This window comes from Petromyzon marinus, unplaced genomic scaffold, assembly GCF_048934315.1.
Source record: "Petromyzon marinus isolate PM22_M1 ecotype Great Lakes invasive population unplaced genomic scaffold, UKy_Petmar_22M1.pri1.0 PM_Scaffold_567, whole genome shotgun sequence".
Taxonomy (NCBI): Eukaryota; Metazoa; Chordata; class Hyperoartia; order Petromyzontiformes; family Petromyzontidae; genus Petromyzon; species Petromyzon marinus.
In genome coordinates, this window is record NW_027423576.1 from 1,608 (window position 1) to 23,105 (window position 21,498).

Below are 21,498 nucleotides of genomic sequence, written 5' to 3' on the forward strand. Positions count from 1 at the left end.
GGTGGTGAGTGGTGGTGAGTGGTGGTGAGTGGTGGTGAGTGGTGGTGGTGGTGAGTGGTGGTGAGTGGTGGTGGTGAGTGGTGGTGAGTGGTGAGTGGTGGTGGTGAGTGGTGGTGAGTGGTGGTGGTGAGTGGTGGTGGTGAGTGGTGAGTGGTGGTGGTGAGTGGTGGTGGTGAGTGGTGGTGAGTGGTGGTGAGTGGTGGTGGTGTTGAGTGGTGAGTGGTGGTGAGTGGTGAGTGGTGGTTGGTGAGTGGTGGTGAGTGGTGGTGAGTGGTGGGTGGTGGTGAGTGGTGTTGAGTGGTGAGTGGTGGTGAGTGGTGGTGGTGGGAGTGGTGAGTGGTGGTGGTGAGTGGTGAGTGGTGAGTGGTGGTGGAGTGGTGGTGAGTGGTGGTGGTGTTGAGTGGTGAGTTGGTGGTGGTGGTGAGTGGTGGTGGTGAGTGGTGGTGAGTGGTGGTGAGTGGTGGTGGTGAGTGGTGGTGAGTGGTGGTGAGTGGTGGTGGTGAGTGGTGAGTGGTGAGTGGTGGTGGTGAGTGGTGAGTGGTGGTGAGTGGTGGTGAGTGGTGGTGGTGTTGAGTGGTGAGTGGTGGTGAGTGGTGGTGATTGGTGGTGGTGAGTGGTGGTGAGTGGTGGTGAGTGGTGGTGGTGAGTGGTGGTGAGTGGTGAGTGGTGGTGAGTGGTGGTGGTGAGTGGTGGTTGAGTGGTGGTGAGTGGTGGTGAGTGGTGGTGGTGGTGAGTGGTGGTGAGTGGTGGTGAGTGGTGGTGGTGAGTGGGTGGTGAGTGGTGAGTGGTGGTGGTGAGTGGTGGTGAGTGGTGGTGGTGTCGTTACCGCGTCTGATGGCGTCCAAGAGGTCACTGCGGGCGCTGCCCTCCTCGCTCGCCGCAGCCGCGGCCGCAGCCCCCGCGGCGGATGGCGGCGGCGGCAGCGGCGGAGCGGCCGGAGGCCCCGACCCCGACCCCGACCCCGACCCCGACCCCGACCCCGCGGCCCGGCCACAGTAGGCCCCGTCCATGGCCGACATCGGCGGCGGCGGCGGCGGCGGCGGGGCGGCGGCGGGGCGGCACCACCGCCTACAAAACCCCCGAAGCCGCCGGCGCCGGCGCCCGGCAGAGGCGGCGGCGGCGGCGGCGGCGCCGGCGGCAGCGGCAGGGAGTGGCCCGCCGGCGCCGGCGGCACCGAAGACCCCCGGCGGCGACGGCCCCGCGGCGGAGACTCCCGCCGGGTGTCCGAAGGGCCCGGGGGGTGGGGGCGGGGGCGGGGGCGGGGGAGGTGGAGGTGGGGTCGCCTGGGCCCCGGCCCCTCCCCCGCAGGGAGAGCCCCAGGCCATGGGCGGAGGGGGCGGAGGGACGGAGGGCGGGAAGGGGGAGCTGGGCGGGTGCAGAGGGCTGGGGTGGGAGTCTCCCGTGGTGGTGCTGCTGGGGGGAGGGGGAGGGAGGCGGGGGAGATGGGGGCGCGGGGTTAACGGGAGACGTCGGCTCGAGGCGCTCGCCGTCAAGCGCTCAGGCCCAGGTCGAGCTGCGGCTTGGAGAGAGACGCCAGCGGCGGAGCGTCGAACGCTCGCCGCTGGCGGGAGGACACGGGAGAGACCCCAGGGCGCCGCGGATCGACCGGCTGGAGCGACACGGTGGCTGGGAGATGTTGACTACCGAGCCTGGGTACGCAGGAGGTCGTGGGTTCGATCCCGACTCCTGACGATGCCTGCTGCTGCTGCTGTAGATTTGGAGTCTGCATCTCTCTCTCTCTCATCATCATCACGGTGGCTATGAGATGTTGACTACCTCGCCTGGTATACAGGAGGTCGTGGGTTCGATCCCAACCCTGACGATGCCTGCTGCTGCTGTAGATTTGGAGTCTGCGTCTCTCTCATCATCATCATCACGGTGGTTAGGAGATGTTAACTACCTCGCCTGGTATACAGGAGGTCGTGCCTTCGATGCCTGCTGCTGTATATTTGGATTCTCTCTCCCCGTGGTCGCGTGGATTGTTCTCCGGTTACTCCGGTATTTTCCTTCCACGTTTTCAAACAACGTCACCACGCGTTCAGAATGCATTGGCTGCCGCCATAAATTTCCACGCGACGATGACGATGGGCCCAATTCCGTTGAGCCGAAAATTATCGGCCGGCTATCGCTAAATATAATTAGTGGATAGCCAGGTCGCTTGTGAAAAAGAGCCAACATCCAGCTCAGTGTGCCTTACCTGGTAACAATAAAAACAGTTTATAGTTTTAATTTTCACTTGACAAGCAGGTTAGTTTAACACGTGGAAGGCTTTCGCGACCAATGTTATTCACAAAAAAGGGTTTTTGGGTTCGATCGCGTGAGAATATTCTGGCAAATCGCCCGATGGTGCTGGTCGTAATGACCAGCGAAACGTCGTACCACTCAAATTGTAAATGTTGCGGATTGACTCTCCAACACACCGGTGGGCTGAAGTAGTAACTATACACTACACTATACACTACACTATACTACTATACACTATACACCACACTATACTACTATACACTACACAACACACTATACTACTATACACTACACAACACACTATACTACTATATACTACACTATACTACTATACACTACACGCCACACTATACTACTATACACGATACACCACACTATACTACTATACACGATACACCACACTATACTACTATACACTATACACCACACTATACTACTATACACTATACACCACACTATACTACTATACACTATACTACTATACACCACACTATACTACTATACTACTATACACCACACTATACACTACACACCACACTATACTACTATACTACTATACACTATACACCACACTATACACTATACACCACACTATACACTACACACCACACTATACTACTATACACCACACTATACTACTATACACTATACACCACACTATACTACTATACACTACACACCACACTATACTACTATACACTATACACCACACTATACTACTATACACTACACAACACACTATACAGTACACACTATACACTATACACCACACTATACTACTATACACTATACTACTATACACCACACTATACACTATACACCACACTATACTACTATACACTATACACCACACTATACTACTATACACCACACTATACTACTATACACCACACTATACTACTATACACTACACACCACACTATACTACTATACACTACACACCACACTATACTACTATACTACTATACACCACACTATACACCACACTATACTACTATACACCACACTATACTACTATACACTACACACCACACTATACTACTATACACTACACACTTTACTACTATACACTACACTATACACCACACTACACACCACACGATACTACTATACACACTACACTATATACACTACTATACACTACACTATACACTACACTACTACACACACGACGCTATATACACTATACACTACACTAGTAACTATTTAGCGTTTTGTTTACGTGACAAACCCCTTACTAATTGGCTGTGTTGGGTGGTGGAGGGTTATGACACATTTCTACTGACGCGCTCAAACCCAAAAGCACCTTTATTATGAATGATCGGAGCAGGTCAGCGTTTGGAAAATTTGTTTCGGGCAACACCAAACGGGGCGGACTTGGGTCCTGCAGCCGCACGGTTCTCGAGACCCCCCGTGCCAAAGCTGTCGTGCGCCTCCGTCACCACAAAGTTCCCCCCGGAAGCGGTGCCTGGTTCCCCGAAGTTCGTAAACCGGGTCCCGAAACCCCCCTTGCACGGACGACACGGACGAAAGATTCGGCCGCCTTCGTCTCCCCGTTTGCCGATGTTATTACACGCGGGACCAGGTACTCATTTGAGGCTGAGTCGACCTAGGGGAGGCCCAGGACCGCTTCAGATAATCGTCACTGACGGTGTTGGCCGCGAGCGGGAACCGAGATCCCCCGTGTAGCCTTAACAGACTGTAGGGGCAAGTGCTGTTAGCGAGCAGCACCTATGAAGGCCGGAACGGTACACAAGGAGGTGGGTGGCCAGCACCACGCCCGACCGCCTTTGTTTCCCCAGTGGCGATGTTTACACACCGCACCAGGTACTCATTTGAGGCTGAGTCGACCTAGGGGAGGCCCAGAACGGGTTCAGAAAATCGTCACTGGTGTTGGCCGTGAGCGGGAGTTGAACCCGGGTCGCCGGGTTCATAGCGCAGCGTAGCGCTAACCGCTACACTATCGCTCCCCACAAAGACAGACACACAGACACACACACACTTACACACACAGAAAGACACACACACAGACACACACACACTTACACACACAGAAAGACACACACACAGACACACACAGACACACACACACTTACACACACAGAAAGACACACACACAGACACACACACACGGACACACACAGAAAGACACACACAAAGACACACACACACACAGAAAGACACACACACAGACACACACACACACTTACACACACAGAAAGACACAGACACACACACTGACACACACAGAAAGACACACACACAGACACACACACACTTACACACAGAGAAAGACACACACACAGACACACACACAAACACACACACAGACACACACACACTTACACACACAGAAAGACACACACACAGACACACACACACTTAGACACACACACACAGACACGTTACCTATAATCTGCTGGGGGTGGGGGCGGCAGATCCCCGTTGAAGGCCGGGCCGTGCCCATACCCGGGCGAGCTGTAAGCCGATTGGCCGTCCAGGGGCGGAGGGGGCGGTGCCATGGATGGAGGTACCGGAGAAGTCGTTGGCTCACTGGTCCCAGAGCTGTACACACACACACAGTGTACACACACACACACAGTGTATACACACAGTGTACACACACACACACAGTGTATACACACAGTGTACACACACACACACAGTGTATACACACAGTGTACACACACACACACAGTGTATACACACTGTACACACACACACAGTGTATACACAGTGTACACACACACACAGTGTATACACAGTGTACACACACACACACAGCGTACACACACACACACACAGTGTATACACACACACAGTGTACACACACACACAGTGTACACACACACAGTGTACACGCACACAGTGTACACACGCACACAGTGTACACACGCACACAGTGTGTACACACGCACACAGTGTGTACACACGCACACAGTGTGTACACACGCACACACAGTGTACACACACAGTGTACACACACACAGTGTACACACACAGTGTACACACACACAGTGTACACACACAGTGTACACACACACACAGCGTACACACACACAGCGTATACACACACACACACACACAGTGTATACACACACACAGTGTATATACACACACACACACAGTGTACACACACACACACAGTGTACACACACACACACAGTGTACACACAGTGTACACACACAGTGTACACACAGTGTACACACAGTGTACACACACAGTGTACACACAGTGTACACACACACAGTGTATACACAGTGTACACACAGTGTACACACACAGTGTATACACAGTGTACACACACACAGTGTACACACACACAGTGTACACACACACACACACAGTGTATACACACAGTGTACACACACACACAGTGTTCACACACACACAGTGTACACACACACACACAGTGTACACACACACAGTGTACACACACAGTGTACACACACACAGTACACACACACACAGTGTACACACACACAGTGTATACACACGCACAGTACACACACACACAGTGTACACACACACAGTGTATACACACGCACACATACAGTGTACACACACAGTGTACACACACACACAGTGTACACACACACACACACACAGTGTACACACACACACAGTGTACACACACAGTGTACACACACAGTGTACACACACACAATGTACACAGTGTATATATATATACACACAGTGTACACACACACACAGTGTACACACACACAGTGTTCACACACACACAGTGTACACACACACAGTGTTCACACACAATGTACATACACAGTATACACAGTGTACACACACACTGTACACACACAGTGTGTGTACACACAGTGTACACATACACACACAGTGTACACACACACAATGTGCACATACACAGTGTACACACACACAATGTGCACATACACAGTGTACACACACACAATGTGCACATACACAGTGTACACACACACAATGTGCACGCAGTGTATATATACACACACACAGTGTACACACAGTGTACACACACACAGTGTACATACACACACACAGTGTACATACACACACACAGTGTACATACACACACACAGTGTACATACACACACACAGTGTACATACACACACAGTGTACATACACACAATGTACATACACACAATGTACACACACACAGTGTACACACACACACACAGTGTACACACAAACACAGTGTACAAACATAGTGTACACACACAGTGTACACACACAGTGTACACACACAGTGTACACACACAGTGTACACACTTACACAATGTACACACACACACAATGTACACACTGAATATATACCCACACATAGTGTACACACACACAGTGTACACACACACAATGTACACACACACAGTGTACACACACACACAGTGCTTACAATAAAACTACAGTGTACATACACAACGTACACACAGTGCTTACAATACTACTACACACACAGTGTACACACACACAGTGCTTTCAAAACAACTACAGTGTACACACACACACGCATGGGGCTTACAATATACTCTCTCATTCCCGCCACACTCTCACAATCCACCCCCCCACTATCTCTCTCTCTCCGCCCCCCCCACTCTCTCTCTCACACTCCGCCCCCCACTCTCTCTCTCTCACTCCACCCCCCCACTCTCTCTCTCTCACTCCACCCCCCACTCTCTCTCACACTCCGCCCCCCCACTCTCTCTCTCACTCCGCCCCCCCACTCTCTCTCTCTCTCTCACTCCGCCCCCCACTCTCTCTCACACTCCGCCCCCCACTCTCTCTCTCACACACTCCGCCCCCCCACTCTCTCTCTCACACACTCCGCCCCCCACTCTCTCTCTCTCACACTCCGCCCCCCCACTCTCTCTCTCACACTCCACCCCCCCACTCTCTCTCACACTCCGCCCCCCCACTCTCTCTCACACTCCGCCCCCCACTCTCTCTCACACACTCCGCCCCCCCACTCTCTCTCACACACTCCGCCCCCCCACTCTCTCTCACACTCCGCCCCCCACTCTCTCTCACACACTCCGCCCCCCCACTCTCTCTCACATACTCCGCCCCCCCACTCTCTCTCACACTCCGCCCCCCCCACTCTCTCTCACATACTCCGCCCCCCCACTCTCTCTCACACTCCGCCCCCCCACTCTCTCTCTCACACTCCGCCCCCCCACTCTCTCTCTCACACTCCGCCCCCCCACTCTCTCTCTCACACTCCGCCCCCCACTCTCACTCTCACACTCCGCCCCCCCACTCTCTCTCACTCTCACACTCCGCCCCCCCACTCTCTCTCACACTCCGCCCCCCACTCTCTCTCACACTCCGCCCCCCCACTCTCTCTCACACACTCCGCCCCCCACTCTCTCTCTCACACTCCGCCCCCCCACTCTCTCTCTCTCACACTCCACCCCCCACTCTCTCTCTCTCACACTCCGCCCCCCCACTCTCTCTCTCACACTCCGCCCCCCACTCTCTCTCACACACTCCGCCCCCCACTCTCTCTCTCTCTCCGCCCCCCCACTCTCTCTCTCACACTCCGCCCCCCCACTCTCTCTCTCACTCCGCCCCCCCACTCTCTCTCTCTCTCTCACTCCGCCCCCCACTCTCTCTCACACTCCGCCCCCCACTCTCTCTCTCACACACTCCGCCCCCCCACTCTCTCTCTCACACACTCCGCCCCCCACTCTCTCTCTCTCACACTCCGCCCCCCCACTCTCTCTCTCACACTCCACCCCCCCACTCTCTCTCACACTCCGCCCCCCCACTCTCTCTCACACTCCGCCCCCCACTCTCTCTCACACACTCCGCCCCCCCACTCTCTCTCACACACTCCGCCCCCCCACTCTCTCTCACACTCCGCCCCCCACTCTCTCTCACACACTCCGCCCCCCCACTCTCTCTCACATACTCCGCCCCCCCACTCTCTCTCACACTCCGCCCCCCCCACTCTCTCTCTCTCACACTCCGCCCCCCCACTCTCTCTCTCACACTCCGCCCCCCCACTCTCTCTCTCACACTCCGCCCCCCACTCTCACTCTCACACTCCGCCCCCCCACTCTCTCTCTCTCACACTCCGCCCCCCCACTCTCTCTCTCACACTCCGCCCCCCACTCTCTCTCACACACTCCGCCCCCCACTCTCTCTCTCTCTCCGCCCCCCCACTCTCTCTCTCACACTCCGCCCCCCCACTCTCTCTCTCACACTCCCCCCTACTCACACCCACCCACCCACCACTCTCTCTCTCTCACACTCCGCCCCCCCACTCTCTCTCTCTCACACTCCGCCCCCCACTCTCTCTCACACACTCCGCCCCCCACTCTCTCTCTCTCCGCCCCCCCACTCTCTCTCACACACTCCGCCCCCCCCACTCTCTCTCACACTTCCCCCTACTCACACCCCCCCACCCCCCCCCACTCTCTCTCTCTCACTCCACCCCCCACTCTCTCTCACACACTCCGCCCCCCCACTCTCTCTCACACTCCCCCCTACTCACACCCCCCCACCCCCCCCACTCTCTCTCTCACACTCCACCCCCCACTCTCTCTCACACACTCCGCCCCCCCCACTCTCTCTCACACTCCCCCCTACTCACACCCCCCCACCCCCCCCACTCTCTCTCTCTCACACTCCGCCCCCCCACTCTCTCTCACACACTCCGCCCCCCCCACTCTCTCTCACACTCCCCCCTACTCACACCCCCCCACGCCCCCCCCACTCTCTCTCTCTCACACTCCACGCCCCCCCTCTCTCACACACTCCGCCCCCCCACTCTCTCTCTCACACTCCCCCCTACTCACACCCCACCCCCACCCCCACTCTCCCCCCCACAGACCCCTGCAGCAGCAGCATCTTGCTGTCCGCTATGAACTCCTTCCCCATTTTGAGTCGCTCCCAGTCCTGCCGGCGGTTTTTCGCCTTGCGCACATTACGAATGTCACGGTTGCCCCCAACTTTCCCACGGTCTTTCTGCAATTGGGGAGGGGGTAAGGGGTTGGGTAGTGGGGGGGGGGGGTGTGGGATGGGGGGGGGGGCGGCCCCCCAATTGTGTAGTTGTTGTTTTGGGGGGGGCAGCCAAGCGTGGGGGGGTAGCGGTTGTTGTTTAGCGTCGTTCCGTTAAGGCGGTGGCGTGATGCACGGATGTGTGGGGGTGGGGGTGGGTGCGGAGAGGTCAGAGGTTACACGGCAGGGGTTAAGAGGTTTGGGGTTCAGAGTTGGCGGGGTTCAGAGTTGTTGGCGGGGTTCAGAGTTGGCGGGGTTCAGAGTTGGCGGGGTTCAGAGTTGGTGGGGTTCAGAGTTGGCGGGGTTCAGAGTTGTTGGCGGGGTTCAGAGTTGGTGGGGTTCAGAGTTGGCGGGGTTCAGAGTTGTTGGCGGGGTTCAGAGTTGGCGGGGTTCAGAGTTGTTGGCGGGGTTCAGAGTTGTTGGCGGGGTTCAGAGTTGTTGGCGGGGTTCAGAGTTGTTGGCGGGGTTCAGAGTTGGTGGGGTTCAGAGTTGGCGGGGTTCAGAGTTGTTGGCGGGGTTCAGAGTTGGCGGGGTTCAGAGTTGTTGGCGGGGTTCAGAGTTGGCGGGGTTCAGAGTTGGCGGGGTTCAGAGTTGTTGGCGGGGTTCAGAGTTGTTGGCGGGGTTCAGAGTTGTTGGCGGGGTTCAGAGTTGGCGGGGTTCAGAGTTGTTGGCGGGGTTCAGAGTTGGCGGGGTTCAGAGTTGTTGGCGGGGTTCAGAGTTGTTGGCGGGGTTCAGAGTTGTTGGCGGGGTTCAGAGTTGGCGGGGTTCAGAGTTGGCGGGGTTCAGAGTTCGCGGGGTTCAGAGTTTGCGGGGTTCAGAGTTGTTGGCGGGGTTCAGAGTTGGCGGGGTTCAGAGTTGTTGGCGGGGTTCAGAGTTGGCGGGGTTCAGAGTTGGCGGGGCTCAGAGTTGGCGGGGTTCAGAGTTGGCGGGGTTCAGAGTTGTTGGCGGGGTTCAGAGTTGGCGGGGTTCAGAGTTTGCGGGGTTCAGAGTTGTTGGCGGGGTTCAGAGTTGGCGGGGTTCAGAGTTGTTGGCGGGGTTCAGAGTTGTTGGCGGGGTTCAGAGTTGGCGGGGTTCAGAGTTGGCGGGGTTCAGAGTTGGCGGGGTTCAGAGTTCGCGGGGTTCAGAGTTTGCGGGGTTCAGAGTTGTTGGCGGGGTTCAGAGTTGGCGGGGTTCAGAGTTGTTGGCGGGGTTCAGAGTTGGCGGGGTTCAGAGTTCGCGGGGTTCAGAGTTTGCGGGGTTCAGAGTTGTTGGCGGGGTTCAGAGTTGGCGGGGTTCAGAGTTGTTGGCGGGGTTCAGAGTTGGCGGGGTTCAGAGTTGGCGGGGCTCAGAGTTGGCGGGGTTCAGATTTGGCGGGGTTCAGCGTTTTAAAAATGGGCTCAGTGTTTTTGTTGTTGTTGTTAGTCGAGGTTCAGCGTTTAAAGGTTCAGAGATAAAACCCAAGGCGGAGCATTCGTTGGGGTTGAAGCCGACGTGAAGCGCGGGGTGGAGGGAGGGTGGGCGGGGGGGGGGGTTAAGATCAGGCGAAGGTTTGGCGATGGTGCCGCACGAGCGGGGAAAGCGAGGGGGCGAGGAGTTCACAACGGGTCACCGGCAATAAAGCGGTCGGGGCACGATGAGGAGGAGGAAGGGGAAGAGGAGAGGGGGAGAGAGAGAGAGAGATGACAGAGGGACAGACACCGCCACCAGTACCCACCTCATTAGCACCCACAACCAGAATCAAACGACCACCACCAACCCAATCAGAAGCCGCGCGTCAATCGACCGCTTGGGACGTGGATGCCCTCAACCACCCCAACCGATAAGAGGATGGCACTTTTAAATCGTCGCGATTGATGAACTCATTCCGTTAGAACTGCTTTGCGCGTTTAGATTGCTGTGGTCCTTACCCGGCACCTCCGATCAGCGCGGTTGGCTGCATACAACCACAATCAGTGCGTTACTAGTACAGCACTAACCGCTTGTGTGTTGGAGAGTAAACCCACTACAACATTTACAATCTGAGTACTGAGTACAATCACAATCAGTCCATTACTAGTACAGCACTAACCGCTTGTGTGTTGGAGAGCCAAATCACAACATTTCCAATCTGAGTACTGAGTACAACCACAATCAGTACGTTACTAGTACAGCACTAGCCGCTTGTGTGTTGGAGAGTAAACCCACTACAACATTTACAATCTGAGTACTGAGTACAATCACAATCAGTGCGTTACTAGTACAGCACTAGCCGCTTGTGTGTTGGAGAGCCAAATCACAACATTTCCAATCTGAGTACTGAGTACAATCACAATCAGTGCGTTACTAGTACAGCACTAACCGCTTGTGTGTTTGAGAGTAAACCCACTACAACATTTACAATCTGAGTACTGAGTACAATCACAATCAGTATGTTACTAGTACAGCACTAGCCGCTTGTGTGTTGGAGAGTAAATCCACAACAACATTTCCAATCTGAGTACTGAGTACAATCACAATCAGTACGTTACTAGTACAGCACTAACCGCTTGTGTGTTGGAGAGCCAAATCACAACATTTCCAATCTGAGTACTGAGTACAATCGCAATCAGTACGTTACTAGTACAGCACTAACCGCTTGTGTGTTGGAGAGCCAAATCACAACATTTCCAATCTGAGTACTGAGTACAATCACAATCAGTACGTTACTAGTACAGCACTAACCGCTTGTGTGTTGGAGAGCCAAATCACAACATTTCCAATCTGAGTACTGAATACAATCACAATCAGTACGTTACTAGTACAGCACTAGCCGCTTGTGTGTTGGAGAGTAAACCCACTACAACATTTACAATTTGAGTACTAAGTACAATCACAATCAGTACGTTACTAGTACAGCACTAGCCGCTTGTGTGTTGGAGAGCCAAATCACAACATTTCCAATCTGAGTACTGAGTACAATCACAATCAGTACGTTACTAGTACAGCACTAGCCGCTTGTGTGTTGGAGAACCAAATCACAACATTTCCAATCTGAGTACTGAGTACAATCACAATCAGTACGTTACTAGTACAGCACTAACCGCTTGTGTGTTGGAGAGCCAAATCACAACATTTCCAATCTGAGTACTGAGTACAATCACAATTAGTACGTTACTAGTACAGCACTAGCCGCTTGTGTGTTGGAGAACCAAATCCCAACATTTCCAATCTGAGTACTGAGTACAATCACAATCAGTACGTTACTAGTACAGCACTAACCGCTTGTGTGTTGGAGAGCCAAATCACAACATTTCCAATCTGAGTACTGAGTACAATCGCAATCAGTACGTTACTAGTACAGCACTAACCGCTTGTGTGTTGGAGAGTAAACCCACTACAACATTTACAATCTGAGTACTGAGTACAATCACAATCAGTGCGTTACTAGTACAGCACTAGCCGCTTGTGTGTTGGAGAGTAAACCCACTACAACATTTACAATCTGAGTACTGAGTACAATCACAATCAGTACGTTACTAGTACAGCACTAACCGCTTGTGTGTTGGAGAGCCAAATCACAACATTTCCAATATGAGTACTGAGTACAATCACAATCAGTACCTTACTAGTATAGTACTAACCAGTTGTGTGTTGGAGAGTAAATCCACAACAACATTCACAATCTGAGTACTGAGTACAATCACAATCAGTACGTTACTAGTACAGCACTAACCGCTTGTGTGTTGGAGAGCCAAATCACAACATTTCCAATCTGAGTACTGAATACAATCACAATCAGTACGTTACTAGTACAGCACTAGCCGCTTGTGTGTTGTAGAGTAAATCCACAACAACATTTCCAATCTGAGTACTGAGTACAATCACAATCAGTACGTTACTAGTACAGCACTAGCCGCTTGTGTGTTGGAGAGTAAACCCACTACAACATTTACAATCTGAGTACTGAGTACAATCACAATCAGTGCGTTACTAGTACAGCACTAACCGCTTGTGTGTTGGAGAGTAAACCCACTACAACATTTCCAATCTGAGTACTGAGTACAATCACAATCAGTACGTTACTAGCACAGCACTGTGGAGAAATCCTCCCGTTTCGCTCCTTAAATCGAGGGGTAAAGACGTCACGACGTCCCTTGTGGGTCCTCCACGTGCCAAGTTAGGGTGGCGAGTTTTAAACGACACATTTATATATTTACGCGATCAAACCCACAACACCCCCCCCCGCCCTGTATTATGGATGATGCTGTTCACGAAAGCCTGCTAAGTGTTTGTTAAACTAAACCAACAAGCAGTTCCAAAGAAGGCGAGTTTTCAATCTGGATTTAAAAAGCGCGTCGCATCCCAGCGGCTGCCCAAGACCGACCCCGTGACGGCGCGGGCAAGGCCTGCTTCACGCAGCAAACGGATTCGCGCCACGGACAGAAATCGAGGAACGAATTCGCAAGGGTCGGTCGGACGGAGAGAGAGAGAGAGAGGTTAGGATTCAGCACCACCACCAGCAGCACCACCACCAGCAGCACCACCACCAGCACCTGTACACAGGCCTGTGGAGAAGGGGGGGAGGGGGGGGGGAGATGTAGATGATGCCGCGGTGGTGCAAGACAGCGGTGGGAAGGAGCGCCAGTATGTCTGTGCGCACGGATCTACGTTGAACTTCTCGAGCGCTGCTGTGGAAACTGGAGATGCCGCGGCGGGGGTGGGGTGGTGAGGAGAAGAAGTGATGAACTGCCCCAGAGTTTGCCTGCGTGTCGCCACGAGTCGGGGGAGCTACATTGAGCCTCGACGTAAACCCACGTTGGATTGTGTGTGCACATGGGTTTTCCTATGCGAGTCCGTGTGTCTAACCGAATCTAGGAGTCTTGTTCTACGGGTCTCCGTGCGAGTCTACGGTTCTCTGTGCGAGTCTACGGGTCTCTGTGTGAGTCTATGGCTCTCTGTGTGAGTCTATGGGTCTCTGAGTGAGTCTACGAGTCTCCGTGCGAGTCTACGGGTCTCTGTGCGAGTCTATGGCTCTCTGTGTGAGTCTATGGGTCTCTGAGTGAGTCTATGGGTCTCTGAGTGAGTCTATGGGTCTCTGTGCGAGTCTATGGCTCTCTGTGTGAGTCTATGGGTCTCTGAGTGAGTCTACGAGTCTCCGTGCGAGTCTACGGGTCTCTGTGTGGGTCTATGGGTCTGTGTGTTTGTCTACGGCTTTCTGTACGAGTCGTTGGGTTCCTTTGCGCGTCTATGGGTCTGTGCGAGTCTATATGTCTCTGTACGAGTCTATGGGTCTCTGCGTGAGTCTATGGGTTTATGTGAGTCTACGGGTCTCTGTGTAAGTCTTTGAGTCTTTGTGCGAGTTTATGGACCTCGGTGTGAGCCTATTGGTCTACGAGTCTATGGGTCTCTGTGAGCCTATGGGGTCTCTGCGTGAGTCTATGAGTCTCTGTGTGAGTCTATGGGTTTATGTGAGTCTACGGGTCTCTGTGCAAGTCTTTGTGCGAGTTTATGGATCTCTGTGTGAGCCTATGGGTCTACGAGTCTATGGGTCTCTGTGAGCCTATGGGGTCTCTGTGAGCCTATGGGGTCTCTGCGTGAGTCTATGGCTCTCTGCGAGCCTATGGGGTCTCTGTGAGCCTATGGGTTTATGCGAGTCTACGGGTCTCTGTGCAAGTCTTTGTGCGAGTTTATGGATCTCTGTGTGAGCCTATGGGTCTACGAGTCTATGGGTCTCTGTGAGTCTATGGGGTCTCTGCGCGAGCCTATGGCTCTCTGCGAGCCTATGGCTCTCTGCGAGCCTATGGCTCTCTGCGAGCCTATGGGTTTATGCGAGTCTATGAGACCGACTGCCTCTCTCTGTGTTAAGTATGCTACGTTGTCATAGCTCAAGCGCACGCGCACAAGCCAGACGCACACGCTAGGGGGCACAAATGGGCACGCCATCTAACGCACGCACACAATCCTTTTAGCACGCTTTGCGCGCACGACGTAACAACGTGCACATTCACGCCCTCCTCCTCCTCCTCCTCTCTCTCTCTCTGCCCCCCCGCCCTCCCATCGCTCCCCGACGTAGCGGCAGTGACCTAGTCTCGGACGTGTGCGAGCCCGATCGGCGGAAATGGCTGGCGCCACCCCTCCCCCACGAGGGGGCCAGGGGGAGGAGCCCCCCCCCGCCGGCCCCCCCCTCCGCAGCGAACTCCTTCCCCTTGGCCAGGAGCTCCCACTCCTTGCGGCGGTCGCGGGGAGGCCGAACCACCACGGCCACGCTCCGCTCCTCGGGACGCTTCTACAGCGCCGGGTGGGGTGGAGGGGAGGGAGTGGTGGTGGTGGTGGTGTAGCACACACACGTCAGTGGTGGTGGTAGTGGTGGTGTTAGTGGTGGTGGTGTTAGTGGTGGTGGTGTTAGTGGTGGTGGTGTTAGTGGTGGTGTTAGTGGTGGTGTTAGTGGCGGTGGTGTTAGTGGTGGTGGTGTTAGTGGTGGTGTGTAGCACACACACGTCAGTGGTGGTGGTAGTGGTGGTGTTAGTGGTGGTGGTGTTAGTGGTGGTGTGTAGCACACACACGTCAGTGGTGGTGGTAGTGGTGGTGGTGTTGGTGGTGTTAGTGGCGGTGGTGTTAGTGGTGGTGGTGTTAGTGGTGGTGGTGTGCAGCACATGCACGTTAGTGGTGGTGTTAGTGGTGGTGTTAGTGGTGGTGTTAGTGGTGGTGGTAGTGGTGGTGTTAGTGGTGGTGGTAGTGGTGGTGGTGGTGTTAGTGGTGGTGTTAGTGGTGGTGTGTAGCACACACACGTCAGTGGTGGTGGTAGTGGTGGTGGTGTTAGTGGTGGTGGTGTTAGTGGTGGTGGTGTTAGTGGTGGTGGTGTTAGTGGTGGTGTTAGTGGTGGTGGTATTAGTGGTGGTGGTGTTAGTGGTGGTGGTGTTGGTGGTGTTAGTGGTGATACTAGCGGTGGTGGTGTTGGTGTTAGTGGTGGTGGTGTTAGTGGTGGTGTTGGTGGTGGTGTTAGTGGTGGTGTTAGTGGTGGTGGTGTTAGTGGTGATACTAGCGGTGGTGGTGTTAGTGGTGATACTAGTGGTGGTGGTGTTAGTGGTGATACTAGTGGTGGTGGTGTTAGTGGTGGTGGTGGTGTTAGTGGTGATACTAGTCGTGGTGGTGTTGGTGGTGGTGGTAAAGGCAGTGGTGGTGTTGGTGATATCAGTGATAGTGATGTCAGTGGTGGTGTTGGTGGTGGTGATATCAGTGACAGTGATGTCAGTGGTGGTGTTGGTGGTGGTGATATCAGTGACAGTGATGTCAGTGGTGGTGTTGGTGGTGGTGATAACAGTGACAGTGATGTCAGTGGTGGTGTTGGTGGTGGTGATATCAGTGAATGATGTCAGTGGTGGTGTTGGTGATATCAGTGACAGTGATGTCAGTGGTGGTGTTGGTGGTGGTGATATCAGTGATAGTGATGTCAGTGGTGGTGTTGGTGGTGGTGCTCATGAGGATATGCCGAAGACTTTCAAGCTGCCAACGATGCGTGCATGAAGCACTTCTTTCGTAGCCAGCCGTGCCAATCATGATAATCGCAGGTGCGCGGGTGGAGGGGAACAAACAACAAAAAGCAGTTCTGAAGAAAAATCAGTTTCAAATTTAGCTCCAATATGAGAAGGAAGAGAGCGTTCCAGACAGCGCGTCCGAAAGGGCGGTGGCCGCCACAGACTTTGTTTCATGGTCAGCCAGAAGCGGCCGCCGCTGCTGCTGCTGCTGCTGCGAGGACGACCGGCCGGGGGTTTGCGTCACGGTGGTTTGTGTGCGCAGTGACAGAGATCGATGAGGTTTTGTGGTTCATCTCGTGGCGAGCGCTCTCTGTGTCTGTGTGTGGTGAGCACGCTCTGTGTGTGTGTGTGTAGCGAGCTCTCTGTGTGTGTGTAGCGAGCTCTCTGTGTGTGTGTGTAGAGCGAGCTCTCTGTGTGTGTGTGGCGAGCTCTCTCTCTGTGTGTGTGTGGTGAGCGCTCTCTCTGTGTGTGTGTGTGTGTGGTGAGCTCTCTCTCTCTCTGTGTGTGTAGCGAGCTCTCTGTGTGTGTGTGTGTGGTGAGCTCTCTCTCTCTCTGTGTGTGTGTAGCGAGCTCTCTGTGTGTGTGTGTAGCGAGCTGTGTGTGTGTGTGTGGTGAGCGCTCTGTGTGTGTGTGTGTAGCGAGCTCTCTCTCTCTGTATGTGTGTGTGTAGTGAGCGCTCTCTCTGTGTGTGTGTGTAGCGAGCTCTCTCTCTCTCTCTGTGTGTGTAGCGAGCTCTCTCTCTGTGTGTGTGTGGCGAGCTCTCTCTCTGTGTGTGTGTAGCGAGCTCTCTGTGTGTGTGTAGCGAGCTCGCGCTCTGTGTGTGTGTGTAGCGAGCTCTCTCTGTGTGTGTGTGTAGCGAGCTCTCTGTGTGTGTGTAGCTAGCGCTCTCTCTCTCTGTGTGTGTGTGTGGTGAGCGCTCTCTCTCTGTGTGTGTGTGTGGTGAGCTCTCTCTCTCTCTGTGTGTAGTGAGCGCTCTGTGTGTGTGTAGCGAGGGCTCTCTCTGTGTGTGTGTGTGGTGAGCGCTCTCTCTGTGTGTGTGTGTGTGGTTAGCGCTCTCTCTCTCTGTGTGTGTGTAGTGAGCTCTCTGTGTGTGTGTAGTGAGCGCTCTCTCTCTGTGTGTGTGTAGTGAGCGCTCTCTCTGTGTGTGTGTGTGTGGCGAGCTCTCTCTGTGTGTGTGTGTGTAGCGAGCTCTCTCTCTGTGTGTGTGTAGCGAGCTCTCTGTGTGTGTGTAGCGAGCGCTCTCTCTGTGTGTGTGTGTGTAGCGAGCGCTCTGTGTGTGTGTGTGTAGCGAGCGCTCTCTCTCTGTGTGTGTGTAGTGAGCTCTCTGTGTATGTGTAGCGAGCGCTCTCTCTCTGTGTGTGTGTAGCGAGCGCTCTGTGTGTGTGTGTGGCGAGCTCTCTCTGGTGCTGATGACGGCGATAATGGTAAAGTTGCCGATGGTGGTGATGTTGGTGGTGATGTTGATGATGGTGGTGATGGTGCTGATGACGGTGATGGTGCTGATGGTGGTGATGGTGGTGATGTTGGTGATGGTGCTGATGGTGCTGATGTTGGTGCTGATGTTGGTGGTGATGTTGGTGAAGGTGCTGATGTTGGTGGTGATGTTGGTGATGGTGCTGATGGTGGTGGTGATGTTGGTGATGGTGTTGGTGGTGATGTTGGTGATGGTGTTGGTGGTGATGTTGGTGATGTTGGTGATGGTGCTGATGTTGGTGCTGATGTTGGTTATGTTGGTGTTGGTGGTGATGTTGGTGATGGTGTTGGTGGTGATGTTGGTGAAGGTGCTGATGTTGGTGGTGATGGTGCTGATTTTGGTGCTGATGATGGTGGTGATGTTGGTGGTGATGTTGGTGAAGGTGCTGATGTTGGTGGTGATGTTGGTGGTGATGTTGGTGGTGATGTTGGCGATGGCGCTGATGTTGGTGGTGATGTTGGTGATGTTGGTGGTGATGTTGGTGATGTTGGTGAAGGTGCTGATGTTGGTGGTGATGTTGGTGAAGGTGCTGATGTTGGTGATGTTGGTGGTGATGGCGCTGATTTTGGTGCTGATGTTGGTGGTGATGTTGGTGATGTTGGTGAAGGTGCTGATGTTAGTGGTGATGGTGCTGATGTTGGTGGTGATGTTGGTGATGGTGCTGATTTTGGTGGTGATGTTGGTGATGGTGCTGATTTTGGTGCTGATGTTGGTGGTTATGTTGGTGATGTTGGTGGTGATGTTGGTGATGGTGCTGATGTTGTTGGTGATGGTGCTGATGTTGGTGGTGATGGTGCTGATGGACCTTCTGTCGTCTCTTCTCCTTGCGTTTGTCCTCCGTGTCCTGCAGCATCTTCTCCTTCCAGAGGTCAAAGAAGTAGGAAGGGTCCGTGTAGAACTTCAACCCGTCCTTCCCATCGTCACTACACATCATCACCATCACCAACATCATCACCACCGTCACCACCATCATCATCACCATCATCATCACCACCATCACCGTCGTCGTCGTTAACATCATCACCATCACAGTCAACATCTCCATCACCTCCGTCACCACCATCATCATCACCATCACCACCATCACCGTCGTCGTCGTTAACATCATCACCATCACAGTCAACATCTCCATCACCTCCGTCGCCTCCATCGTCGTCGTCAACATCGTTAACATCATCACCATGCCAACGTCACCATCACAGTCAACATCTCCATCACCTCCGTCACCACCATCATCATCACCACCATCACCGTCGTCGTCGTTAACATCATCACCATCACAGTCAACATCTCCATCACCTCCGTCACCACCATCATCATCATCACCATCACCGTCGTCGTCGTTAACATCATCACCATCACAGTCAACATCTCCATCACCTCCGTCGCCTCCATCGTCGTCGTCAACATCGTTAACATCATCACCATGCCAACGTCACCATCACAGTCAACATCTCCATCACCACCGTCACCTCCATCGTCATCACCACCATCACCGTCGTCGTCGTTAACATCATCACCATCACAGTCAACATCTCCATCACCTCCGTCGCCTCCATCGTCGTCGTCAACATCGTTAACATCGTCACTACAGATCATCACCATCACAGTCAACATCTCCATCACCTCCGTCACCACCATCATCATCACCACCATCACCGTCGTTAACATCATCACCATCACAGTCAACATCTCCATCACCTCCGTCACCACCATCATCATCACCACCATCACCGTCGTCGTCGTTAACATCATCACCATCACCAACATCATCATCACCACCATCGCCACCATCGTCGTCGTCAACATCGTTAACATCATCACCATGCCAACATCACCATCACCATCATCTCCATTACCACCGTCACCACCATCATCGCCGTTGACATCACCAACAACGTTATCACTACTAAGACAAAGATGCCCCGTATAGCTTCACGAGGCTGTGGAGACAAGTGGTGTTAGCGAGGAGCACCTATGAAGGCTGGAACGGTACACGAGGATGTGGGATGGCCGGTGCCACGCCCGGCCGACTTTGTCTCACTAGGGGAGATGTTTACACTCCGCACCAGGTACTCACTTGTGGCTGAGTCGACCTAGGGGAGGCCCAGGACCGGTGAGGCGCTCACCGGTAAGGGGACAGGATGGAGAGTGGAGGAGGCTTGTCACTGTGGTTGTAGCTGTCGCCTGGTTGGGTGAGTGGCCGGGCGAGTGGCCGGGTGAGTGGCCGGGTGAGTGGCCGGGTGAGTGGCCGGGTGAGTAGCTGGGTGAGTGACTGGCTGGGTGAGTGACTGGCTGAGTGGCTGGGTGAGTGGCTGGCTAAGTGGCTGGGTGAGTGGCTAAGTGAGTGGCTGGGTGAGTGACTGGCTGGGGGAGTAGCCGGGTGAGTGGCTGGGTGAGTGGCTGGGTGAGTGGCTGGGTGAGTGGCTCACCGGTAAGGGGACAAGATGGAGAGTGGAGGAGGCTAGTCACTGTGGTTGTAGCCGTCTCCTGGCTGGGTGAGTGGCTGGGTGAGTGGCTGGGTGAGTGGCTGGGTGAGTGGCTGGGTGAGTGGCTGGGTGAGTGGCTGGCTGAGTGGCTGGCTGAGTGGCTGGCTGAGTGGCTGGCTGAGTGGCTGGCTGAGTGGCTGGGTGAGTGGCTGGGTGAGTGGCTGGGTGAGTGGATGGGTGAGTGGCTGGGTGAGTGACTGGCCGGGTGAGTAGCCGGGTGAGTGGCCGGGTGAGTGACTGGCTTGTTGAGTGGCTGGGTGAGTGGCTGGGTGAGTGGCTGGGTTAGTAGCTGGGTGAGTGGCTGGGTGAGTGGCTGGGTGAGTCGCTCACCGGTTGGGAGACAGGATGGAGAGTGGAGGAGGCTTGTCACTGTGGTTGTAGCTGTCGCCTGGTTGGGTGAGTGGCCGGGTGAGTGGCCGGGTGAGTGGCCGGGTGAGTGGCCGGGTGAGTGGCCGGGTGAGTGGCCGGGTGAGTGACCGGGTGAGTGACCGGGTGAGTGGCCGGCTGAGTGGCTGGCTGAGTGACTGGCTGAGTGGCTGGGTGAGTAGCCGGGTAAGTGGCTGGGTGAGTGACTGGCTGAGTGGCTGGGTGAGTAGCTCACTGGTAAGGGGAGAGGATGGAGAGTGGAGGAGGCTTGTCACTGTGGTTGTAGCCGTCTCCTGGCTGGGTGAGTGGCTGGGTGAGTGGCTGTCTGAGTAGCTGGCTGAGTCGCTGGGTGAGTGGCTGGGTGAGTGGCTGGGTGAGTGGCTGGCGGGTGAGTAGCTGGGTGAGTGACTGGCTTGTTGAGTGGCTGGGTGAGTGGCTGGGTGAGTGGCTGGGTT

The 21,498-nt window shown here is 54.4% G+C and overlaps 1 protein-coding gene across 1 annotated transcript in view; it reads right to left on the reverse strand.

Moving 5' to 3' along the window:
• Nucleotides 1-755: 755 nt before the first annotated feature.
• LOC142923481 (uncharacterized) overlaps nucleotides 756-21,498 on the reverse strand; it is a gene marked incomplete at its 3' end in the record, with an annotated part of 28,746 nt that continues 8,003 nt past the window's right edge. The window contains exons 5-8 of the mRNA XM_076064622.1: nucleotides 18,994-19,111; nucleotides 9,076-9,209; nucleotides 4,654-4,809; nucleotides 756-1,413 (exon numbers count right to left, since the gene is read on the reverse strand). Of these exons, the coding sequence (XP_075920737.1) occupies nucleotides 756-1,413; nucleotides 4,654-4,809; nucleotides 9,076-9,209; nucleotides 18,994-19,111 (1,066 nt within the window). The remainder of the gene's footprint in view (nucleotides 1,414-4,653; nucleotides 4,810-9,075; nucleotides 9,210-18,993; nucleotides 19,112-21,498) is intronic.